Genomic DNA, 26,992 nt, shown 5'->3' with positions numbered 1-26,992 from the left:
CTCGACGTCTATGACTAAGAGGAAATTTCTGAAGGAGTTCTTAGTTCTCGCGAGAATTTGCGTTTCAGTCGAAATAACGGGCAAAAGTTCAGTTTCGGGATAAGGATTTAGTGAACAAAAGCGCGCTTTGGTGAACGTACAATAATGGCCGAAGAAGGCCCTCAAATAAAACCTGTCCAAGGTGGTAAGTACAAGCGGTGACATTAAGTCTGGAATACGGTAATTATAAACGAATATCAATAATATGTCTGGGGGTGTTTTTGCAGTTTAACTGAGTTTGTTGATCAAAACATTTTCAGTTCTCTCTGAATGGAAATGAAAAAACTATAAATTCAGGATTGTTTTTGAAAAATTGCACGAACCATTATCAACTTTACGGTCATTTCTTTTGTTTTCTTCATGCAATATATCTCGTAGCATATTCTGATATTATTTATAGGTTGACATTTATAGTTTTACCACCCACAACAATTGCTAACGGCTCTATAGAAAGCGCAGGAGAGATCATCGATTTTATTTGATATTAATTTAGAAGTGAAGTCTTATTTCTACGGAGATGAAATGAATGAGTGAATCTTCATTACTCATAAAATTGACTTGATCTAAACAACCAAGGATTGATTACCGAAGCGTATGTATGTAATAAGAATTCTTGTGAGCCTAATGAATTTTGGAGTGATCTCGAAAAAGCACTTTCACTGTTAGTTTCGTTTTAATGTTTGGAGTATTATGTTGATTACTAGAAAATTGACAGAAATATCAAGTTGAGATACCTAAACCTAATGTATGGCAAAACAAATACGCCCTTGCAAAAACAACCGAAAAAACAACAATTGACTCATTAACAGTGAGATACATAAGTAAAAGTTGAATTAATTCCCTACCTAATTGAAAAATTCTGAGTAAAAACGCCAATTTTTTATTTTTCAGTGATATTTTTCAAGCACAATTTTATATTCAAAACAAATATAATTTAATATGGAAAATGAGAATTAAAACTTCTCATGTTCTTACACCACTTTTTATTTGTAATTAACGTTACTGTAGTTTCTTCCTACGAAGACGTTTTTCAAAAGAATACAATAAACTTTAATGATTAACAATATATACCAGTGGTGTCAAACTCAATTTTGAGGGCCACATATTGAATTTAGAATGTGTAGGCGGGCCAGATTCAAATAAAAAACATGTACTGAATTATTTTAATTATTCAATTATATATTATATAATATACGATTGTTAAAAATCGTATTAAAGTTATAAAAGGGGATAATTATGAGCTAGTGGATCAAGATACTTTACGTCTCTTGTTTTTGACAAACTCATTGATGTTAGGTATCGCATTCGTTGTAATTACTTTTAAGAATTGATTGGAGATGTTCATTCGGGAGTTTTATGCGATGTTTGTTCTTATTTATTTTCATGATGAAAAACATCTGCTCACATAAATAGCTACTACCAAACATGCACAGAATGTGAGGTGCATGCATTTTCAATTTCATGTAGGTATCCAAACTCTTGAAATATTGTGTATAAAATGTAAATGAAGTCTATCAACTCCATTTGTTAATGAGCTGGTGCCTATGAAGCTTCAAAATTGAATAGATTGTTGAAAATTGGGAGTTCCATTTCATTCATTCAGAAGTTGAGGATATTCATCCAATTATTTTGGTTCACTGTGGCAAATGATTTCAAAGGAGGCAAATAAAACAAGGCCTGTATTCAAACCTTTGTTTCAAAGGCTTGAATACAGGCCTTGTTTTATTTGCCCCATTTGAAATCATTTGTCACAGTGAACCAAAATAATTGGATGAATACCTTTGTTTCAAAGGCTTGAATACGGGAATATATTTGAGTTACAGACTAATCGGCTTCGTTAAGAAGCTGGATTTAATTGGTCAAGTGTTAATATGCGTGAGCCACAATAAACCCTTGCGGGTTGCGGTGGAGGTCGAATAGACCAACTCACTTTGGATATACTCTAATCAAATTCAACGCCAGAACCACAGTGAACAATGACTGCATGAATATTATAATAGTGGTCTGCTGGGTTGAAATGTTCATCTATTTCGAACCTTCCAAAGAGTTTCTTGCTTCCGTTAGAGATTGAGTCTTATTTGAAAATCATCAGTGTTTCCTTATAACAGTCACTTAGTTTGGCGCATGTTTGACAATACAGTCGATCATCACTTGTTAAAAATTCCATTTTCAGATGATTTAACAATAAGCTTTGCATGGACTGGTTATTAGTCATATTAGGAAAAGGTAGATGAAGTTCCAGAAATTCACATAAGTTTTCGGTACTTCTTGAACATTTACCACATAGTAAACAAGTGAGGATTTTTCCAGCAAAATATTTACAAACACAAGACAAGATGGGTTGTACGGAATCATTCAGTCCAGAGCGGTCAGGAGCATTGATTTTGCTCACGAAGAGTATTCAACAAGAACTCCAAGAATTCGGAACAATCCTCTTGTTGTCCTAACGAGTATCTAGTGGACTTCAAAAACTCCAGGAAATCGGTTGGAGGGAAAGATGATACCTTCTTACGAAACTGCAGCTGCATGAACAGGTGTTTGAGTTTGATGAATTTGTCGGCCTAATTGTAAAACCATGTAACTCCACGAAAATCAATTTCGAGTTTATTATACCAAATTGTTGTAGAAAATGCTCTACACCAATGATATAAACCTCGTACCTCCAAAAAATTCGTTAAATTTAATAAAAAGGAATTTCCAAACCACGCATCTTTTGTTAGGGTTTTTTGTTATTTCCAACCCACTAACTCCTAGTTGTCCATGTGTTAGTAATAGTCATGTCAACAGTGCTCTACCAAGTCTTTTTTTTTATTACATATTCAGTTTTTTAACAATCGTGGTTGAATACACTGACGAATTAATTACCGTTTTTTTTATATTTTTCAAATAGAAAAGTGATTTTCATATTGTGAATAGTTGAATAATATGAATTAATATGAATTGGAGTTATGCGGTTTGACTGAAACAGAGATTATAGGTTAGAAAACTCCGTATTGGAGTAACGTGTTTTGATATAAGCCTCTTTTTATTTCAACTATCGCAGTCATTTCACGTTTAATCGCCGATAATAATTAATGAAAATCTCAAATAATCATTATGTAATAGAAATTATATCTTTTATCAATCATAATCCGAAGGTCCCATATAAATAGAGAGTTATTTGGCTTGCAAATAGGTGATGCAGGCCGATGGATCTCTTGTAGAGATATCTAACGCAGTGACTAGTACTGATACTACCACTGATATTGCTACAGATTCACTTCCACCTTTGTATGATAGTATGATTCCAAGTGAAGGAATATCAGATAGTAATGTAGTTCCTAATGTAACTGAGGAAACAAATGTTGGGGTTATAGAAGAGAACACGTCAATTATTGACAGCACTGTTTCACGACAAGTTTCTAATGTAATCGAGGAAACCATAAATGGGATTATAGAAGAAAACACGTCAATGATCATCGACAGCACCGTTTCACTTCGAGTTCCTAATGTAATCGAGGAAACAAATAATGGGTTCCTAGAAGAGATGAATTGATTGAAAAAAATATTTCTATGAAAGAGTTTTTCTCGACACTCCCAAAAGTTGAGAGCCATTATTGTTGATCATCATCAAATAAACTGTATCTTGAACCATGTTGGTCATCAAAGGCAAAATTGTATGAATTTTACTGCAATGAGATTGGTGTGGGCAGAGAAACATGAATCCATTATCCAGTTGTACGTTCCATAAAATGTTTGAGGACCTGAACCTTAGTTTCTACAGACCAAAAAAGATCAGTGTGACAGGTGCATTTCATTCAAACATAATCACATTGATAAAAGCAGCTATGACGATCATATGAAAAAAAAAGAAGAAGCAAGAAAAGCAAAAGAATTTGACAAAGCTGATGAAGAACATGTCTACACAGTCGATTTACAGTCGTTACTTTTAAGCTCAAAATCCAATGTATCAGCATTATACTATCGAAGCAAATTATCTGTACATAATATGACCTTCTTTGACTTGAGATTTAAGGATGGCTATTGCTACTTATGGAATGAGAGTGAAGGTGAACTCACTGGAAATGAGTTTGCAAGCATTTTGACACACTTCATTGTTTCCCAACTACTCCTAAGAAACAATAGTAATAAAGTGATAATTTTCAGCGATGGTTGCAATTATCAAAATCGCTGTGCTATATTGGCAAATGCACTAATTCATTTAGCAAAACAGTATAATATTGTCATAGAACAAAAATATTTGGAAAAGCGGCACACCCAAATGGAATGTGCCGCCAGAAAGAATCCCAGGCCTTATAAAGTTCAATACTTAGACTACACTTCTTTCAAAGATTATACTAAAGCTATGCCATATAAATCAATCAGACCTGGAGTAGGTGTAGGTCAACCAAAAGTAACAGATATTCGCTGTCTTTTGTACACAGAAGATGCGAACTCAAACAATCAAAAAACACACGATATAGAAGGAAAGAAACAACTGCCACGGCGTGTAACGATTCACATTTAATTGGTCAATTTGATTTTCCTCAACTGTACACATCCAAACGAAAGATTCCTCGATCAAAATATAATCATCTACAAAAGCTAAAACAAACAATGCCTTCCGACTACCATTCATTTTACGATGTTTTGCAAACTGATTAATTAAGAAAAATTTAACGATTTTCCAACTTTGGTTGGTTTGTCTCTGAATTTTTGTGTAATAAACTAATCCAATTAAAATCTGTTTGATTATTGGGACCTTTGAACCATGTAAAATTGGAGAATCGAACACCCCTTTTCATTCATTGTTACTTCATGGGATTAAATATGAACTCTTGTACTATTACGATTTTAACGTAACTCCTAGTTTTGAGATGTAAGCGGATATTTAAGCTCTATCCAAAACCTTCAACTTCGCATTCCATAACACCTAACTCCAGAAATCAGTATTTACAGAACATGTAACTCACTGAGAAACGAAAAAAAAAAATAATAATCCACAAAACCTGGTGTGTGACAGATTATTTTCATATTTCCATACAACAGTGTTTGATTTCGTAAGAAACCATAGAGGAAGTGTCAAATGAGAAAGTTTTATTGCTCCCCTGCAAAATAGGCCAAATGGCAGTTACGTGGTTTTACAATTAGGCCGACGTAGAATGAGTAGGAAACATCGTTTCGTTCATCATTTAAACTTCGTTCTTGAAATTCTTCGTCATGAACAACACTTGTAAAATGCTATTCATGTAGCAAGTGTTTCCTAAATTATCCAATCCAATTTTCTTCTATAGATTTTCAGGACAACTATCTACTGATTCGTAAGGAAGAACATGTTTCACAGAATCTCCATTAGAACCATTTCTCAAGCTACGATCGATCCTTCCAAGTGAAGAAGGGTTTCGTAGAGGGATCGATTCGGCTCTTGCTTCATGAAGCTTTTCCACTGAAAGGGAACCAGTTGTTCTACGAGGACTGCAACTCATATTTGGGGGGCAAGAATGGCCTTAGTCCACTGACCGCACTGAAAAAGAAGAAGGTGGATCAATCACTTGTGAATTAACCTTGATAGAAGACTGATGAATATCCACAAATCTCAGCTTGTTTCGAAGAGGTTTCAGTTCCGTACTGAAATTAGGGCAATGCATGATCTCATCAAAATTATGTGAAGGAGGAATAGTTCCAAGTACTGAAGCAGCATTGCCACGTTGAATAGCAATACTGATTCTTTCTATTTAAAAAGAGGTAGAACGGTGATCTTTCGTTGCTTGGCCTATTCTCCTTCCAAGTTCATGAACGAATAACAGAGACTCCGGGCCATAAACACCAAAAGTTTCAACCGCTACTGGATGGAACAGATAGTTGTTCCTAAGATTTTGGTATTTTTTTCTTTTCAATTTCTCACCAGACAATGCTGCAGTTCCAGCAGACTTGGAACTTTCGGCTAGATGGGAAGCCGCGACCGTGTCAACGTAAGTGAAGTCCCATACCACAGGTTTACCGTATTTCCATGGTATGAGAGACATACCATCTGGTCGTTTACCATCATCTCGATTGGTACCTAAGGGTTCCAGAATTGCAGGAACATCCGCTGACAACATAGCTCGTTTCAATATGTCGTTCACTTGGTAATAACGAGATATATGCCTTGCACTTCTCCTGCAACTCAAACCATGTGTACCTTTCTTATCAACTATACTACCGCAAACACAAGTATGAGAAACACAAATAGATGAACCCATCCTGTGTCCTACTGCTATTCTGAAAGATTCATCGGCTAATAGTCTTCCAAGAGATGCAACAGGTAAAGCATTCAGCCAAGCACCCGATTCCTTGATCAATGCTACTTTCAGACGAGCCTTATCGTATACACTTGTAGATTTCAGAAGTTTATCAGTTTAGAAAGTTCGAAATAGATGGAAATTTCAACCTAGCAGACCACTATTATAATATTCATGCAGTCATTGTTCACTGTGGTTCTGGCGTTGAATTTGGTCAGTATTACGCCTTGGTCAAAGACGGAACGGACTGGTTTAAGTTTGACAATAGTCGTGTCACGAAGTGTTCTGGCGATGCATTGAATTTATTGGAGCCTCTGGAGACACCCTACATTTTGTTTTTATAAGAGAGAGGACATTGTTAGATCAAGATCTTCAGATGATGTGGTGCTGCAGGTTTTTCCGGGTTTTCCTGCAGCTGAAAAAGCAAATGCGCCACTGGAATCAATGAAGTCGCCCCGGAGCGCCAATTAATTTTTATTGTTGTTTTTATTTTATTTTTATCGTTGTTTTGATAAAAGTTTTGAAAAAAAAATGTAACCTAACAATCAGATTTTTACGCTGTTACTTTATACTTTATATTCGGATCAGTCGAATGGTCATTCATATCTACCAAAAAGGCACAATCAGTTGGGTTTTCTTTTTCTAACATGAAAGCTTGAATAAGGTTACGTAATGCACAAAATGTTTTCAAAACTACTCTTCGACTGAGCTAACGAAATACGGTAAAATAAGTTACGTCGGAGAACTTTTTGTCCAAATTTCGTAAAAACTGCCTCAACTGTCGATAATTTAGCCCTCTGCTCCTTATGAAAGTTACTATTTTGATTAAAGGTTGCATGGCATGGTCCATTTTCAAATGTTTGGATGCCAATGATTCCTGACGAATCATACAGTGAAATCTCACAAAATTCCGCGATGTTTTATGTTTCAATTCAGTTACAACACCTGAATGTTTGCCAGCCCTGGCAGGATCACCATCTGTAGTTGTGGTGCTGAGTTCTTCAGTTATTTCAAAGTAACTGTTGATACCTCGTATAAAAACAGTAAGTTGAGCTGAATCAATAGTATCAATGCTCTCGTCAACAATAAGTGAAAAGTGTGTTAATTCCTTAATTTTCTTCTCCATTTGAAGAACCAAATTTTGAGATAAATAATTTATTTTTGAAGCAACAGCGAAATGAAGCATTGGCAACTTTCAACATACAATCTTTAAAAAAATCACCATCAGTGAAATGTTTTGATCTCTAATGCAATAATGAAAATCGATTTCGGGGCATCTTTGCTTTCAGTATTAGCTTTGGTAAACATCGATTGTTGACCTTGAAGTTTAGATTTCAAAGATAACAATGTGTCCATTCTCAATTTTTCAGTGTAACAATTGAATTTTGATTTATGATTCGTATCAGACTATCTCTTCAAGTTGAACTCCTTACAAACAGCAACTGTTTGATTGAAAATGAAACACAATTGTTTACCTTTCTATTCAATGGAAAAATATGCAATTTCCCATTCAGACTGAAAAACTCTGCACTCACTATCAATATAGACTTCACAATCACTACTTCGCAATACAACTAGAATCCTTTCCCGACCGTATCGCTTCGATTACTCGACTCTACAGACTCACGTCGCGCCGACGCACTCTTTTTATAAGGGAAGTTCTAGTCTGAACCCGAAGCGTGTTCTATTGTTCTCAACAAAAAAAACAGGGTATTTATGCTTGTTGCTGAGAGATGGCGTTACTGCCTATGATTGAGTTGTTTACTAGAACTGAATAGGTACCTAACTAACACTCTCTCGCTTGTCTAGGCACGCGCTGCCATTGAAGTTACTTATAAATTCAGGTTGCGCATTTCAAAACTTTCGTAATAAAATCAATTGAAGTCTGAAAGCTCTAAAAAAAATGATTTCTCTTTTTGTGACATTTTGAGATCGTGGGTCGTAGTGATACGACTGATATATACCCATATATACCTATACAACCACTATAGGTGAAAATGGTAGTACCTACCTGAATTTTGTTTACGTGTCATAATGTGGATACGCTAGTCTGAAAACCGGTGAGTAAACCATGTCAATTTGGTTATTTAGTAGGTTACATTCGCAATGCTTATGTTTATATATTTCCAAAGATTTCGAATAATTGACTTTCCAACCCTTGCCTGCATAGTGCAAAATTTCCATATCGTTTATATTCGGGAACTTGTGGTTGCATTCCAAAGAATGGTTTCAAAACGTCAAATCATTTTCACTTTTCATGGTCACCTTACCGTTTTGATAAATTTCGTATCTTTCCGTATCTCAACGATATGGAAATTTTACACTATGCAGGCAGGGGTTGGAATCTCAATGATTCAAAATCTTTGGAAATGTATAAACATAAGCATTGCGAATGTAACCTACTAAATGACCAAATTGACTTGGTCTACTCGTCGGTTTTCAGACTAGTGTATCCATATTGCCGAACGTAAACAGAATTCAGATAATAAAGTCGTTGAGGACTATTCATTTTTACCTACAGCAGTTGTGTAGGTATATGAAGGATGAAGGTATACATTGTTAATAATTTCAGTTTATTGTATGCGTTTGAAAATGTCTTTATAAAACAAAACTACACTAACCTTACAAATACAAAGTGGTATAAAAACCAAAGAAGTTTTAATTCTCATTTTTCACGCGCTTTCCAGTTTTGCAATGAACATCTACATCAACTGTGAATGAATTTATATTTTATGACAGTCTCCATTCGACTAAACAAAAATGTATCTTAATGCATCCATATAGATGATTCTCTAGTCGTAATCAGATACCTGCTTTCGTAGGTGAAAAATACATTGACAAACTACATATCTCATAAAAAAGAATTAGTTAATTCTCATTAAAAAATCACTCCTGTTGAGCTAATCATGAAGAAAGCTCATATTCATTGCTTTCGGAAATATTTGAAATACTTAAATTACTTGAGCAAGCATCAGGATGGTTTCTGCAAGCAAATATTAACAGAAAACCACTTTTCATATGTCACCCATCTTTGGAACAATTCCATCGAAATTTTCATATTGATGCGCTTAATAATTCACAGCCCTCTGTATCATACCAATTGAACTTTCATTTAATGGATTGTCAGAACGTTAGTTCAGACGTTTCATACAGAACTGATATTCTAAGAATATTGAATGATGAAAAAATTGTTATATTGAATTACAATGAAAATTCAAAGTATTTAGGGGTGACGTTAAATGCGTGGTTCGACTATCATATTCATATTATATCAGACACTCTACGGTAAACACCAATCCAATGTATTGTAGGACTTTCACTGTAACAAGGTAAAAAACTGTAATTTAGCTATAGTTTATAATACCCTCCTCAAGCAGGAATGAGGCAAGAGCGAAAACTCATTCAAACTATTCCTTGGAGTTTTACGTGTTTTTAACATTACATAATCTAATATACTCCCAAGTGTGATGAATGGCAAAGTGGAAAGTTCACTGCGAAAACTTACTTCGAAAAGACTAATTAATCAGTAACTTGATTTCCCCACAAAAAAATGATGTGTTTCAAAGGAAACTTAATCATTCAAAAATATAACACATAACCACCCCGATAATGATACTTTTGCTTTTCAAATTTTGTGTCTTTCTCCACCTTTTTTTTAATATCACCTGTCCATTTCCCAAATATCTGTAAAACACTGCAGCTCATGAGACTGCAATGTTTTCCAGTATATAGTGAATCTATTCCTGTCCACCAGTTCTGTCAGTTCTTCACGTCATTCCCAGACCAGTCTTGATATCGCTTTTGGGTTCATCACCGCCGTAAGTGCAGCCTACCTGTCTGTGAAAATATTGATCCGTTCATTTCGTTAAGGCGTCGAAATGAAGTACCTTGTGCATTGTAATATTGCATACAGTGGGGATCTTCTTCAATCCACCTGCAGCTTGTAACATCAAAATTTCAAAATCACTTCCCTCCGCAGAGCTTTCAAGCGAATACAATGTTGTATCAAACGCCTTGCAGTAATTGATTCAAGACATAATGGGGCGCGATTATAGTGCACTGCGACTCTCTTCTACCACCTACGTTCAACATTCGAGCATATGAAATTCAGATAACAACTCATATCACACTGAATTCAAATATGTTATTGGTCTATAATGCTTTGAAAGAGACAAATCTTCATTTCAAGAACGGTCTTCTCGACAAACCACGCCGGAATTCGATGGTTTCTATATAGCAAAAAAAGACATTTTCTGATCAAGTGGTGGTGGGTGAATATTTTGAACCCATTTCGATCCATCAGCAGCAAATTTCTTAGAACCCAAAAGGGCGGTACACGCAGTTTATTTTGTTCAGCCTATTGTAATGTTCTACAGATAGACTCAAATGGCGTTGAGGCTGGATTGTGTTGGCTTACTGGTTGCCGATGCTTATAGATGTCTCTCCAGAAGGATTCCACCCGATCAGCATTTGGCGGATTATCCAGAACACGTGGAGGTTTTAGAAATAGGCTATAAAAAATTTGGTATTTTCTTTGATTTCCTGCTATCTACGAGTGACTTATGACAATGGTATCCGAGACAATACTACTTTGTAATTCAGAGGCTATTCGTAGCTGCAGCCTCTTATACATCGTATAAGACCATGTGTTGTCCCACTGTCTCGATCTCAGCTTCCAGCCATTGAATTTTTCACATGGAAGAGGCGATATTTCACCTTTCTGTTTCAGAAAGTGCTTGAATGGCGTTGTACACAGCGGTGTTGATTTGACAAATGTCAACCTCTGTAATAAGAGTATCATGAACCTCTGGTATCATTTGAGCTGGTTGATGGGGCTTCGGGGGTCCCTAAGCTCGTGGAGCGCTGAGCGTGTTTCGCTAGTCTCCACTGATGGTATGATGTGAAGCCCCTGTTCAAGTTTATGTTCAAGCACATCGCTCAGGAGGTGAACATCCTCATCGATGGACATAGGATATGTTCGACATTTGTTATACAGGGTGTTTCCCAACTACGGTACTAAACTTCAGGTCGTTTCAGGAAAAAAAGTTTTTATGGACATATGTTCGAAGTTGCTTCATTTCTGAAACGCTGAAATGGCTCACATGCACACTTCACTCATGGATTACCAAATGGAAATGCGGAAGAAGCAGGGTAATTCCATGTGCTGATACATTTGGAATGCTACCTGAAAGATTATGTGAAACTGAAAGTTTCAATGAAAATGCAGATGGTGGAAGACCAGAAACTGTAACAACGTCTGAACTTGAAGAAACTATACTTGATGCTATAGTAGAATATCCTTCAAATAGTACCAGGAAGATTGCACTGCAGCTGAAAGTCAGGCCAAAAACCGTATGGACAGTTTCAAAAAGAAACCTACTATACCCATGTCGCATACAGAGGGACTCGGGATCACTCAACATTAATGTTTTTCAGGTGGTTGATTTATACGACGATACACGATTTTCAACCAAATATTTTGTTTACGTGCGAAGCAAATTTTTCACGAGATGCTTTTATGAATTTTCACAATTACCATTATTAGGCCAACGAAAATTCCCACGTTATTAGAAAAAATAATTTTCAGCAACAATTTTCGCTGAACCTTCGGGTAGGAATGATTTGTGATTACCTAATTGGCCTAATTTTTCTACCAGCAAGATCAACAGGTGAATCCTACCCATTTTGTTACAAAAAGTGCCGATACCTGTAAGAGGAAATATTTATGTAGTTATTTATGTAGTTATGTAGCAGCACGACGGGGATGCAGCTCATTTTAGTGTTCTCGCTCGTCGGCATCTCGACATCATCTACCCTAATTGCTGGATTTGACGTGCAGGACCTCAAAATTAGCCAGCTCGCAGTCCTGATATGAATCCTTTAGATTTCTATTCATGAGTCCATCTTGTTTATGAAACTCTTGTACTAGATGTGAATGTTTTGAGGAATCGAATAATTGACAATTGCAATGTCATAAGAAATACTCCAGGTATTTTTGAACGTGTCAAACAATCAATGACACATCGATTGGGGTCATGTATTTTATCCTAAGGTGGACATTTTGCTCATTTACTTCAAGGTCAAAATTTTTTATTTTTTACTTTTGGTTTTGTTTAATGTTGTCCATGAAAAGTTTTGAGAAGTGATTTTTTTTTTCGAAAACGAAGCTTGATATTAAGAAAACGCAAGCGACGAAAAAGTTGTATTTTCATGTGCTCAATCTGAAAAAATTGAAATATTTCAAACAAAGTTGCTCAACTGTTGACTGCATCATAATTTTGACAACTCTTTCTGAAGAATGATTAACTTATTTGTTAACTGGAGTTTGTCTCGTAATGAATATATCATAAGGAATGTGACTATGAAATGAATAAATAGGTATTTATCTCATTGATTGTATTGCTCAGATAATTCATTTTGCAAAATCGGAACCTTGGTTGATGTTATGCGATCTATTAGGATGTGTTGGTTTTCACTATGATCTATTTCAAGTGTATCAGTAATGTAACACATATTTCCCTTTTCCATTGAAGATTATATTTCCATCAGGAAATTGAATGAATTCATCATAATAATGTATCTACGTAGTATCATCGTTAAATATTACACATTCATAATTGAAGCCAATGATATAAACATTAAATGATAGAGGCTCCAAAACTGTGCTGTTGGGTATCCCTTGTATAACAAAAATCATTCCGAGAGGACACTGAAATAGGTTACGATCGAAGACTTCCACCTATTCATATGCTATTTCAGGATATAGACTTCAAAATTCATTTGAACAACTGCCCTGCTTGCTGTATCTATCGTTATGTAATTTTTGTAAAATCTTGAAAATCAGAGAAAACTTTTATATTTTCAATACAGAAGATACAAATGGAAAATCAAAAATGAAATTCCATCGTATGGAATTTTAAATCAAAATATAGGTACCATTTTGATTTTTTTATACTGAGGTATATTTGAGGTAATGGAGAACTGATCATTTCTTCAACGTTCAAAGAATCGATTTCAGTATGAAAATACCATTTTATCACGGTGTGTAGGTTTTCAGAGCCAGTGTCTAACAGGTTTACCGACGACTTTAGGTCCATTAGTCTTGGTCAGTTTTTTATACCTTATACCTGACGTCAGATGTAAACATATTCAGACCACAACTTAACCCAGAAACTTCGAACAATGTGTTTTCATTTCATTCTTTATTTTGCAGTAACTTACCACACTATAATCGCCCTATGTCTGGGAGGATTACTCTTTGGCGTTTTGATGATAGCCCTTTCCTGGTACTGTTACCATCGTCGACTACGTAACGCCAAAAGACATGGGCCGGACCAACCACTTGCATTCCATACTCATCGACGCCCGACTGCTGTTAAAAGCCCAGCTGGAAGTGGAGGGGGTACCCATTATTTGAAGAAAAGTCCTAGCCCCACCGGACCCGTGAAAACTCCTCCCGGGGTAAGTGGAATGCAAAGCAATTAATTATGGATCAATATAAGAGTTAGCGTGTTTTGAAATTTTTCAAGGTTAACTCGCGATGGAATAACATTTTTCTGGAATATTTTATGTAAATGATGGAAATTGAACTTTTGCCGGTATCTTGAAATAACATGTTCTGAAAGATAAAAAAGTGTATCAGTTTCCAACCCATTTAAATAATTTGTGGTATAGATAAACTCGTCGAACTCGGTCAGTAAAGCAATACCCAGCATATTATTCAAACTCATCTAAAAATAATGATTTTCATCGAGTCTCTCCAATCACACATCTTCAGAAAATTTCTTCAGGCAAGTGATTTTCTGACAAAGTGATGATACGGGGTTTTCGTGAAACTATTTCATACTTCCAATACTATGTCTCCCATCACTATGACACCAATTTTTCAGTTACTTGACAAGTCTAAGCCGACAAATCTCCGTTGACTTTTCGAAAGCCTTCGATACTGTCCAAAAGACTTCTCCAAAAATTGGAACATATTGGATTAAGAGACAAATTTTATCTATATGGTAGGAAACAAATTGTATGTATGTATCTGATATTCTCAGTAGTAAATATTGACATCAAAAGTGTTGAAATGAAATAATATTACAGATTTGTTCAGAATTTTCTCGTTCATTTACAGATGTCAACTCCTCATACACCAAGCCCTACTGGCAGTGTCATTGGACCCTTAGAGAGTGGAGTTATGAATAGTGGACAGCTAGAGTCTAAATCGGGAATGGAACCTGTCGTCAAAGATGTGTTCAACTCTGAAAATGAAAAGAATCATCAACCAACGAAAGAAGAAATTGAAACTAACGAGAAAAATCTACAGCAGAATGCTGCTTATCTAGGCCAACTAGTGTTCAAGCTCAGGTGAGTGTTACCTATTTTTAAGACAATTCATCAGGATAATACTCGAAGGAAGTTTGGTTACCTATATAAGGCAGATATTTCTCAACCAACTGCTGTGATCGAGTGGTGTTTGGTGATTTTCGTATTAATAAACCTTTCCAAATGAATATGTGATTTACTTTTTTTGTTTTAATTGAAAAATAAACAATATATTATTGAATTACATTCTTCTATTTATATTATTGTTGGGGCGTCGTGAAAGCTTGAAAGGGCGGCTTGATTCTCTCACTCTGTTGTGTTGGGTGGTCGATGAGGTATTTGACCATTAGCTACTTCCAACATCTGCCAAATTATTGGCTAGTTGCTCTGCAACTCGACATGGATATCGAAATATTAAACAGTAGTGTGTAGTGAGGTCAACTAGATGGAACATTGAATGAAATCAGTGACAAGATATCGAAAACTTATGCAAAAACAACATTGCAAATATGTTCCTTCTCTGATTTCTTCAAGTCATTTTTCAGTTACTCCCTGATAAGAGGCAAAAACGATAATTAGAGCTTGGCGAATCTAGTCCAGTCGGCGGACTCAGGCGAGAGCGCATTATCATCGAGGAACTCATGTAGCCAAAATTGTGCTAATACAGTAAGTGGAGAAATCATTCTGCGTGGTGAACTGTGAGCTATATGTTGCCTTTAAAAATACCTTCCAACAGTGAACTGGACTAAGCAGATAAATTGTGAACAACGTAGAAGAGTTATGCAAGCGGAAGCAACGGCAGATAGAATATAAATTTCTCTTGCGAAGGTGAAAAGTAATGCATTTCATCAGTTCGGACTTCCATTGTCTACTATGATATAAATAGATTCGAAATCTTTGAAAGAATCTGTAAAAAATTAAAAAGATTAGCTGAAAATAACAATTATATTAAGCAATAAAACTGAAATTACAATGAAATAAAATATAAGCAACAACCAAAAAGTAAAAATAAAAAATTAAATTATTAACACAAGATGAAAATTTAAAAAAATATTAACAAGAAATGGAAAATAAAAATTAGAAGATTCCAAACCAAGTCACTACACGACGTTTCGATTGTTAGTATCCACAATCGTCTTCGGGAGACAACTGGATATATTCCTTGGAGATCTGACTATTTAGCATTCGAATGCTTTCACCTATCCCCCTTCCCTCTCTCCGCTTCATCGGTGTTAGCGGAAGCTGGCCATTTGGCGGGAGTTGGTCGTGTTCCGCTTGATTAGAGGTTTCCATATGTTGTGTATCTCTACGCTAGCTTGGCTAAATGTGTTGTTGGATAACATATATGCGGCTTCTTTGAATTTTCTCCCAAATTAGTGTTCCTCTTTGTGGATGATTTCAGCTTGAGCCCACTTGATGTTATGTTGATGAGTCCAAACATGCTCTGCTATTCCTGATATGCTGGTTTCCCCTCGCTGTGTGTGTTTCTTGTGATCGGCAATGCAAACTTTCAATGGCCTCTTAGTTTCACCGTGCGGAGAATCATACATCGGTGAAACTAAGAGGTCATTGAAAGTTCGCATTGCCGAGTAGAAGAAACACGCACAGCAAGAAGAAACCAGCAAATCAGGAATAGCAGAGCATGTTTGGGCTCATCAACATAACATCAAGTGGGCTTAAGCTGAAATCATCCACAAGGAGGAACACTAGTTTGGGAGAAAATTCGAAGAAGCCGCATATATGTTGTCCAACAATGCATTTAGTCAAGCTAAGGTAGAGATACGTAACATATGGAATCCTCTAATCAAGCGGAACATGACAAACTCCCGCCAAACGGTCAGCTTCCGCTGACACTGATGAAGCGGAGAGAGAAAAGAAGGGACAGGTGAAAGCACTTGAATGACCTAAACATTTTCAACTCCAAATGAGATGTATCAGAAATTCCTAAATTGTCATGGATGATACTGCAATAGCAATTTTACGCAGATGCATTATTCATTTTCATGTCAGGAAGAAACGAGTTCCTACGCTTAAGAAAATTGATAAAATTTCCATTCAAGATATTGAATATCAGGGTAGCAGGGAGTCTTTGCGAAAAGAAATTCATAAACTTGGATTTCGATACAGAAGGTGAAAAATGATTGGAAAATATTGATTGAACCAGCCTATGCGACTACGTGGAATAGAATTTATACGGATATACACACGTTACCATACCATGGAAGGTCTGAGTAAAAAACCTGTTCATAATACATGCGGGTGGTGAAAATGGATTTATGCATGATGCTTACATTAGATGAAAATCAAATTGTAATAAAGGTAGGAACAGTTCACTCCAAATTTGCCGTCAAAAAACCTTATTGTGATCGATGATGCACCATATCATAATGAACAAATCGACAAAATGCTAACGACATCAAACAAAAAAGCCAATTAAAATCATGGTTATGGTTATTTGGAAAAAACATGCTCTATTCTGAATTATATGCCGCCATAAAGAATAATAAGGCAAAATTTAAGAGGTATGGAATAGATCAGCCCTTTCTAGCATCAAATTATAACGTTGTGAGATTACCGCTATATCACACAGATTTAAATCCAATTGAGTTGGTTTGGGCTAGACTGGAATATCACGTGGCAAGTAAAAATATTCCTTGCAATTTCAAGGATGTCATGCAACATTGCGACGATTTTTTACGAGTCTTCTTCCGAGCAAATCTACTAGTAAAGAAATCTGAGGACGAAGAAAGGAGAAATGGAACTTTCTATGTTTTTCACCACTTTTAAAACATAGAAAGCTTCATTCCTCTCTTCTTCATTATGATTTCCTATCACGTATCCACGTATCAATTTAAATCTGAGGACGATTTTATGTCAAATGAACTCATGATAGACATCATCGTGGATGATCTGATTATTGATTTACATGATTATAGCGACATGTATCACCATGTATCAACACTAGGAGAAAAATCATTCTATCATATTCAGGCAACCCATCATCGAAAATAATACAGGGTGGGGCACCGAAAACGAAACAGATCGAATATCTTTAAAACACATGTCTTATGAAAAAATGAAAAAACTCGCCGATTTGTTATCCAAGGGGGACATATTTCTCTCATAATCTCAACTGGCATAACTCTCCCCCCACCTGTTGGTCACTATCACCCAAACAATTTGAATAAGAAAAGTAGTAAGTGTGACATATCACTAAAAACGTAATTTCATAAGGAATTCAGCCATGTCAATTTTCGCTACCCGACTCTTTATTTTGGCGCCCTCTTGCGGATAAAAAACTGTATTCCAAAATATGATACTTCATTTACAAGATGACTTGACATAAATTCAGTGATAATGCATTATGGAATTTTTCTAAGGAAAAAACAAAATGGCGGCTCCACAATGACAATGGCGGACAAGATGTGCAATTATGATCCAATTTGATTCAAAATTGATTAGTGGTGGTTTTCAGGATCGAAAATTATGATTTGTTTGTCAATGCAAAAAAAAATATGGTGGCTTCAAAATGGCGGAGGAAGTTTTGTAATTATGGTTCGATTCGAATCAAAATTAGTATGTGGCGATTTCAGGATAGGAAATTATGATTCTTTTGTTGATGCAAAAACAACGTGGCGCACGATATTTATAATTGTGGTTCGATTAGATTCAAAATTGCCATATGGGGTTTTCCAAGATTCCAGTATGACTAAAGAATTGGGGTGGAATATTTGGCGATCGTATTATTGTTCCATTTTTTTTCTACCAGGTAATCTGACTGTAGACATGTATTTGGAATAACTCAAAGATACCGTTGATCCAACGTTAACGGATATAATAGAAATCGATAACCGATACTTTGAGGATTATCTAATATTCCAGCAGGACGGAGCTCCTCCACGTTTTGCTATAACGGTTCGTCATTACCTGAATGAAAGATTTCCTAGACACTGGATTGGAAGAAAAGGATACATTGAATGTCCCCTCCCTATCCCTCTCAGCCAGGTTTGTTGGAAGAGTTACGTCAACGTATTATAACAGAATGTCGTTAAATAACCCCAGACATGCTTCAAAACGCCAGACAACGTTTTGAGAGGAAAATATCTCCATGTATGGCAGTGAATGGAGAACACTTCGAGAATCTACTGTGAATTAATGTAGTTTGGATTGATCTTAGTAACATTTTTGCACAATTTTCCAATTTTCAAGTTCATGGAATGTTAACTTTTTCAATTTTTGTTCTTTTCTCGTAAATTGTTCACATTACCTTCCAAATCCAATATCATAAGTTGGAATACGAAACAGTTGTTTTTCCTGCAATAGGGAGCCAAAATGAAAAGTTAGGTAGCGAACACTCAAATGTCTGAATTCTTTATGGAATTACCTTTTCAATGCTGTGTCACATTCAGTACTTTCCCTATTCAAATTGTATGAGTGACCAAAGGGTAGGGAGAGAGGTACGACAGTTGAGGTTACGACAGCAAGATATCCCTCTTGAATTCAAAATCGACGTGTTTTTGCATTATTGTCACAATTGTATCAATTTTGAATCAAATCGGACCGTAATTGGAAATATTGTCCGCCATTGTGGAGCCGCCATCTTGTTTTTCCCCCAAGAAAAATTCCATAATGCATTGTCACTGAATTTATGTCAAATTAGCTTGCAAATGAAGTATCATAATTTGGAATACAGAACAGTTTTTTCCCGCAAGAGGGCGCCAAAATAGAATGTTAGGTAGCGAAAATTGACACGGCCGAATTCCTTATGGAATTACCTTTTCACTAATGTGTCACACTTACTATTTTCCCTATTCAAATTGTTCGAGTGATAGTGACCGAGGGGTGGAGGTAGAGGTATGACAGTTGAGGTTATGGTAGGAAGATGTGCCCCTTGGATAAAAATCGACGTGTTTTTTATTTTTTTCAGAAAACATATGTTTTGAAGATATTCGATTTGTTTTGTTTTCGGTGCCCCACCCTGTATATAAATTGTATTCATGTATATAGTAGTATATTGTTATCAATATTGCAAGGAATGTTTTGTGGAATATCTACCCGCATTGTTTCGTAACTATTTCTAGTAACTATCTAGTAACCATCAAAGAATTGGGTTTTCTGTTCCGTCCTGGTATATGTGTAGTTGTCAACAGTTGCCAAAATTATTTTCCTGATTACACTCCCTGGTTAAAGGTAATAGTGGCCAGTTACCATCTCTCTTTATTATTCGCGCATTTCAGAGGCACATCTAGAATTGCCAAGCTATATTTTTTACACAACTGCCATCAGTCATAAACGTGCATTCAATAAGTGTATGAAATTCTGTATCTTCTTTTTCATTTATATCTGAAATTCTCATGAAGTTATTTATTCTAAAAAAAACACAAAAATTTGAAAACTGATTTTTTTTCTTCATTACACACCTCCCTATCCTGACAGAGACGCATCGGCAACTGTGAAGTTAATTATTAATGTTTTTATTACATTTATTTTTGTGTACAACTAGCTGTAGTCTAAAGCAGGTCAAGGAGCAATTCATCAACATAAGTCGCAAATTCTCTCACGTAGTGATTTATTTTCCACCTGATAGAAATTAATTCTTGCTTGTTATTCTGTAAAATACTGAATGATCTGTGAAGAATTTCAATACGTCTTATTTACCTCAAAATTATACCTATAACCAGGAACAAATACATTTGCATTAACTACTTTATCAATAATTTCTTTCAAATTTTCTTCTGAAGCTTTCATTTTCACATATTAGGATTTTTCTCGAACAGAACAGAAATGAAGTGACATTAGTGAAATTTACGATGGTCTAATTTCTACTAAGATTTTTACTTGATACGATAAGATGAAATTCACGTTCGTAGTTGAACAAAACAAAAGAATGAGTTGATCTCACTATTAAAAAAATTATTAATAACTTCCAGTTCATCATACATAGCTAAACACTATTACGGACTGCACAATCCTTCCAGTCCATTATCACATGAATTATCTGCATTCAGATCAATTATATAAAGAGCAGTTTTAATTCTTTCATCATAGAGGGCTTTTCAGAAAGAAATGGGGATCATAAAGCAGATAGCAACTAATAACCATATCAGAGTCAGCCCAATTGAGAAAATTGTCTGTAATGAAAACCTACCTAAAATTGATCATAAAGGAACTAAATCTAAATCATGACGTACATAAAAAAGCTAACAAACATGCTAACATGGGCTATTCGGGAAAGCTCTGCGAAATCATGAAAAACATTTTTTCAAAATTTAACATAATAATGTCATTTATTATTAGGAATAATTTTGGAAACAGTTTAATGAACGCAAAACCCCAAAGGGATAAGTGTAAAAAATTTAGCATATATAGACTAGAATGTGGTTCAGCGGCTTATACAGGCCAGACATGTAACCATTTCAACATAAGGCCCCGTGAGCATGTGTTATCAGATTGAAAAACAGCTGAATATGGGCATCTACCAGAAACAAACCACACAATAAATGAAGAAAACCTGAAAATTCTCCATACCTGCTGTAAGGCAAGGAGTATTAATTCGTTGGAAGCATTGGACACGTGAAGAAGCTAAGAAATATGCTAGCATGAGCTATTAGGGAAGGCTCTGCGAAATCATAAGAAACTATTTCTCAAAATTTAACATAATGAAGTTATACATGCTGTAAGGCAATAAGGAAGATTAATTTGTTGGCAGCATTGGAAATAAATAAATTGAATAAAAACTCCAGTTTTAGAACCTTCAATGACCCACTAGAACTATGCAGCTAATCCCTTTTGAATTTGTGCTTAGGATCCATTGATATTTGAGCGATCCACAAGTAGTGTTTTTGGATCAATAGTAAGTGAATCTGATATGCTATCATTGTTCTGGTATCTCAGATTAGGTATTGATATTTCAAGTAACATTATCGTTAGTACAGATACCTATTGCAGGTAGCTGAAGGTAATTGACCATATCATTGTATATGTAAGGATTTGTTTGTCAATCTGCGTCAGTTTACTAGAGAATGGTTTGAGAAACCTTTTTTACATTTGATATGAATTTCTACAAAATGAAAAAGCCATGAAAAAAATGTTTTTGACTTGCTACAACTCTATCTTGGTACTAAAAAATGTGGGAATCTTTCGAAGAAAGGAAGGAAGTAATCAATTTTAAAAAAGTTAACTCTACACAATGAATATTACTGGAGTTTTTTCCAACACCAAACCGTTATTTTAACACCTCGATACGTGTTTCGATCACCAATTGATCATCTTCAAGGGAAGTTTGATCTTCCTCTGGAAGATGATCACTTGGTGATTGAGGTGTTGAAATAACGGTTTGGTGTTGGGAAAAAAAACTCCAGTAATATTCATCAGCACACCAAAGGTTTCAAATAGTACATCACAAGTCTACACAAAGATGTGCAAAGAAGTAACTTTCAGATTCAAACTGAAAGAAACAGCCCTCTTGAAACAGCTATTCTCATATAAACACAACTATTTATAATATGAGTGGTGAAATTGAGGTTTCATTTTGTGAGTGAAAAATTTTGTGAAACGAGCCTAGCGAGTTCAGCAATTTCACGAACAAAATAAAATTTACTTTTGACACCAATATCATACAAAGTTTTATGTACAACTGTCTTGTTTTCATAATAAAATAGATAAATTTAATATTTCTATAAAACCACATTTTGACATGTCTTCTCAGTTAACTATTTTCATGTTGTCGCATTTGCTGTGAAGTGGCCGTGTCAGGTGACGCTAAATCATCTGGTTACCAACAAACAACAGTATTCTTTACAGCTCTCGCGTTTTATTGTAGTCTCATTCAAAGTTCTTGCTGGTGTTTAATGTCTTGCATAATGAAAAATAATAGTGAGGAATTGTGTGTTATTGACGATACTGAAGAGGCTGCAAAGATTGCTTCAATTGAATTGTTACCAAAAAAATCGGCTCAACAGTACGACATCGCATATTCTAATTTTCTTAGCTGGGTTAGACTTGAAAACGTCGAAGGAAATTCCAGCAAAACCGTCTTCTTAGCCTATTTAGAAAAGAAATCAAAAATATGGAACTCATCAACTTTGTGGAGCAAGTTTTCAATGATGAAGTCGAGTGCGCTCGTTAAAAATGGTGTTAATACAAGCAAATATTTCAAAGCAATACCATTCTTTAAGTGGAAAAATCAAAGTTATAAGCCCGAAAAATAAAAACTCTTACGTTTAAACAAGTCCAGAGGTTTATAAAGAAGGCGCCAGATGGAAAATATTTTATGATAAAAGTTGCTACTATTTTCAGAATATATGAAGCCTGCCGTCGTGGAGAGCTGTGCCATTTATTAATAGAAGACATTAAATTAATAGATAAATCATTGATTGTTCAAATTCCAAATACAAAAACGAAAATAGGTCGATCTTTTTGCATTGTTGAAAAAAACATTGACTATTTTAATAAATACGTTGCATTACGCCCTTCTGTTGTCAATCATCAACGGTTTTTTCTGAAATACTCAAATTATAAATGCAGTGCCAACCCAGTTGGTATAAACATGTTTGGGAAAATGCCTTCTACCATTGCTGAGTTTCTGAAATTCCCGAAACCGAAGGAATATATAAGTCACTGTTTCAGAACGTCTTCTGCTTCTTTGCATTAAGAAGCACGCAGGATGGAAGTCTACCACATAGTTGAGGGTTACATCGATCAATGTATTTCTTATAAAAATGCTATTGCTGAAATAATGATCCTAACAGCTAGCTCCAGCGTTACAGCATCTTTCTCTTCACTTCAAGAATTAAATTTTAATGCACATGAAACTGTCAACTCAGATAGTTCAAATATATTACAAGGCTCTTCAACATCCCAAGGTATTACTATCAGCAGTTGTTCTAATTGTACTTTTTATATTAATGTTCATGAATAATAATAATAATAATAATGTAATTAATGTATATATTACATTTGTAACAGAATTTAATTGTATTTAAATCTATTGTTCATAATAAAACTTCCTTGAAAATTTAATAGTTATGTTTTATTCATTGCTATTTGCTCGAAAAAATCGTGTTCAAAATACTTTCAACACTAGCTATTTTCCCTAGATTTGTTATATACTATTCACTATTCCAATTGTATTCCAAACAATCTATGACAACACAATGTTTTTCGTAAATTATATCGATTTCATGTTATAAATCTGCTATAGAAACGTCTGCTTGTTGATAAATTATTGTTCAAATATGAATCTGTACATTCATATTGAATTTTATGTCACCCAATGAAGCATTTCAGATCATTTGAACTTCTGAAAATTTTTGTTCAGTGTAAAAATTCAAGAATACTTTCAAGTGAGACAACTGTAGTGAAATTAAATTATTCGTGAATTCTAATTCCAACACCCTATTTAATGATTTATAGAATCAAATGATATTTCTTAGTGTTCATTATTCAATTTCTCTTTCAGATATAAAAACGACAAAAATGCCCTCATAGTATCTGTAGTTCGTTGTCGAGATCTCCCAGCAAAAGATACGAATTTGGGATCGAGCGATCCCTACGTGAAGTTGCAGCTACTTCCCGACAAACAGCACAAAGTGAAAACTCGTGTTTTACGGAACACGAGAAATCCCGTTTACGACGAAGATTTCACGTTTTACGGCATAGGTACGTATTGTTGGGGAAATAAAAGGACTTTTATTGTGGTGGTGTTACGTAGACTGGGATTCAAAATATGTACGGTTATGTTTCAGTTTGTCGCAAGATGCCGTACTAGGTATATGCTTCAGTTGTGTAATAAAATATACTCCAAGTTTGTGACATGAAATTGGTGCATATTTGAGAATTCAGAAATTAAATAGTGATAGGCACTAAATTTTCAGAAATGACTGACGTTTTTGAATTAATCTGTCTCTTGCAGTGGCGTAGGAAAATTATACTTAACAGATGAGAAAAAATGATGAGGAAATATAAAGAATCACAACTACAATACATGACAATGTCATGTATTGCCCTTAAACAGGGCGCCGAAAAAAGGATCTTGTGACCCAGACCATTATTGTGAGATGCATGAAACCTTGAGGAAGCTATTGTAAAGCGAAATACGTGTTGCGGTTTTGTGAACTGGAAATATCACACGAGCGTTACTTGAACAAAAAAATGTTGTTACGTGAAATCAAAATGAAATGATAAATGGGTTAACGTCCACAATCTGAAAAATGAATACATTTGGATCATCAGAGAATCTGCTTTAGTTTAATAAAGGGCAAACTGAAAAGATTACTACGCAAAGTATTAGATTGTTTAAAGAGTTTTGTCCAATAAATATTTATTCTACTGTATCGTGGTATGTACTGATTGATAAAGAACCTCGTACTTTATACATTAATACTGTTCTTTATTTTTAATTTTGATTTTTTGCCTCTTTCCAGCTTATCAATATTTGTTTATTTTCACATTTTTCTCAGTTAATCAGAAAAGTGCTTCAACTTTTCTACTTCTTGAAAAACGGCGAAGAAATTCACTTTGAAGCTTTCGATTGTGTAACAATTTGTGCTTCTAATCAATTGTAGATTGTTTAGATTCATAGCAGCTTCGAAACTCAGTAATGACTCACTTTTACCTTTCATGATGAAAATCTCAGTTCGAAATTTTTTATTATTGTTATATTAGTACGGAACTCATAATGTTTACGGTTGCTCCAGTATCCACAATAAATTCAGTTCTGTTACCATTTAGTAGAATTCGGACTTTGATAGACCTATTTTTACACTGTATCAACTGTTTGAATTATTCTGAATGCTTCTTCTGACGATGATTCACTATATTTCAAAAGTTCAATTTCTGGTTGATTTTTGAAGTGCTTGAAAATTGATAGACTTCAAAATTTTGAAAATTTTCTGAATGACCAAACAGTATTGAATTATTCTTTTCTTATGAATCTGTTTTCTAATGTGGAAATTGGTAGTTTATTACATATTCATTTAATGAGCTGGTGTTTGAGAACTAGTTCAATTAGTTTTTACTCAACCTCAACTCAATCAGTATGAAAACGCATGAGAAAGTTATTGTATAGTGAAACACGTGTAGGGGTTTTGTCAACGTTCCGGTGAAAATCGCACAATGTGTGTCACTTGAGTTAGTGACAGATTTTCATCATGTATCGGCCAATTCCATATACAATGAAAACAAAATTTGAAGAAAAATTATGAACTCAAAAACGATTGTAGATATCAATGATTGAAACGTCATGAAATTACCATCGACCATCACGGTCGATGGTAGGTTAGACATTTTTGGAAAACGGAAAGCATGACTTTTCTGAAAATTTCACCTCTCACATTTCCTTACCTGTTCTATCGATCTAAAATATTTTCAGCATTGCGGCGTTGCCACTTCCATCAAAAAGTCCTAGCAACTTTTTTAAATGGAACACCCCGTATATTGATACATTTTTGGAATCGCTCTGGTATTTTAATAATTTTTTTCTTAATAATGTCCTATACCTATCTCTATCTGTTTTCGAAATAAAAAATAAATTGTGCTAAATATGGTCCAAAACATAGCCTTAATTGAAATTAAGTACATCAGTACTCTCAATTCATGAAAAGTTGATATATTGATGATAGTTTGGACAAACTCGAAATATTCAAATAAAACCCCCTATATATCACTCGGTAAATTGAAAGATGGTGAAAAATGCTTCAAGATGATATATCATGTCCCTATACCTGAATCGTCAAGTTTTCTCAATAAAGCCGTTTTTGTGGAAAAATAGTTTTTCACGTTTTACCTACAAGTGTTGAAAGTGGCATTTTATTTTGTGAGTGGGGATTATTGCAAATCGAGCGTCAGAAAGTGGAGCAAACTCACGAGCAAAATAAAATCACTTTTAACAAATGTATCCTACAAATTTTTTTGTATAACGTTACTGCTGATAACAAAAAAATTATAGGGTACATGGGATTTGAACACACGATCTTTGGATTACAAGGCATATGTTACAACTACATACGCCAACTCACGTTATTTTAAGGAGGATTATTGGTTAGTCATGAAGGACTTTCTACAGTTGGACTGAATACTACTTCGTCATCGTCAGTAACTTCACAGGGATTTGATATCACCAATAGCAAGAACTGCATGTGTGAACTGTGAAAAAATCTGTTCAGCTGTCGCCCCCATACGAACGACAACTCTCAGAAGTTGAGAAACTTGTGCGAGCTAAGGACTAACAAGGTCTTACCTTTTAACGTGTGATTCCTAACACGGTTGCAGAATCATCCTAACTTCAACCAGATAAATTCTCTCGAGAAAAATATCTATATATATATAATTGATGTTTCACTTTCACAAGTAAGGTTCTGTCAATTGAGGATTTCACT

General features: G+C 35.0%; 1 protein-coding gene across 1 annotated transcript in view; it reads left to right on the top strand.

Annotated features, from left to right (window-relative positions):
* Positions 1-26,992, top strand: part of Syt4 (Synaptotagmin 4) — a 54,688-nt gene continuing 27,696 nt past the window's right edge. Inside the window, exons 1-4 of the mRNA XM_074177901.1 lie at positions 1-184; positions 13,513-13,760; positions 14,425-14,657; positions 24,076-24,275. Coding sequence (XP_074034002.1) covers positions 145-184; positions 13,513-13,760; positions 14,425-14,657; positions 24,076-24,275 — 721 coding nt within the window. The 5' untranslated portion in view covers positions 1-144. The remainder of the gene's footprint in view (positions 185-13,512; positions 13,761-14,424; positions 14,658-24,075; positions 24,276-26,992) is intronic.

This window comes from Leptinotarsa decemlineata, unplaced genomic scaffold, assembly GCF_025532065.1.
Source record: "Leptinotarsa decemlineata unplaced genomic scaffold, Ldec_3_MD MMD2_tig00003335_RagTag_RagTag, whole genome shotgun sequence".
Taxonomy (NCBI): Eukaryota; Metazoa; Arthropoda; class Insecta; order Coleoptera; family Chrysomelidae; genus Leptinotarsa; species Leptinotarsa decemlineata.
This window is presented reverse-complemented; position numbering and strand designations above follow the sequence as displayed.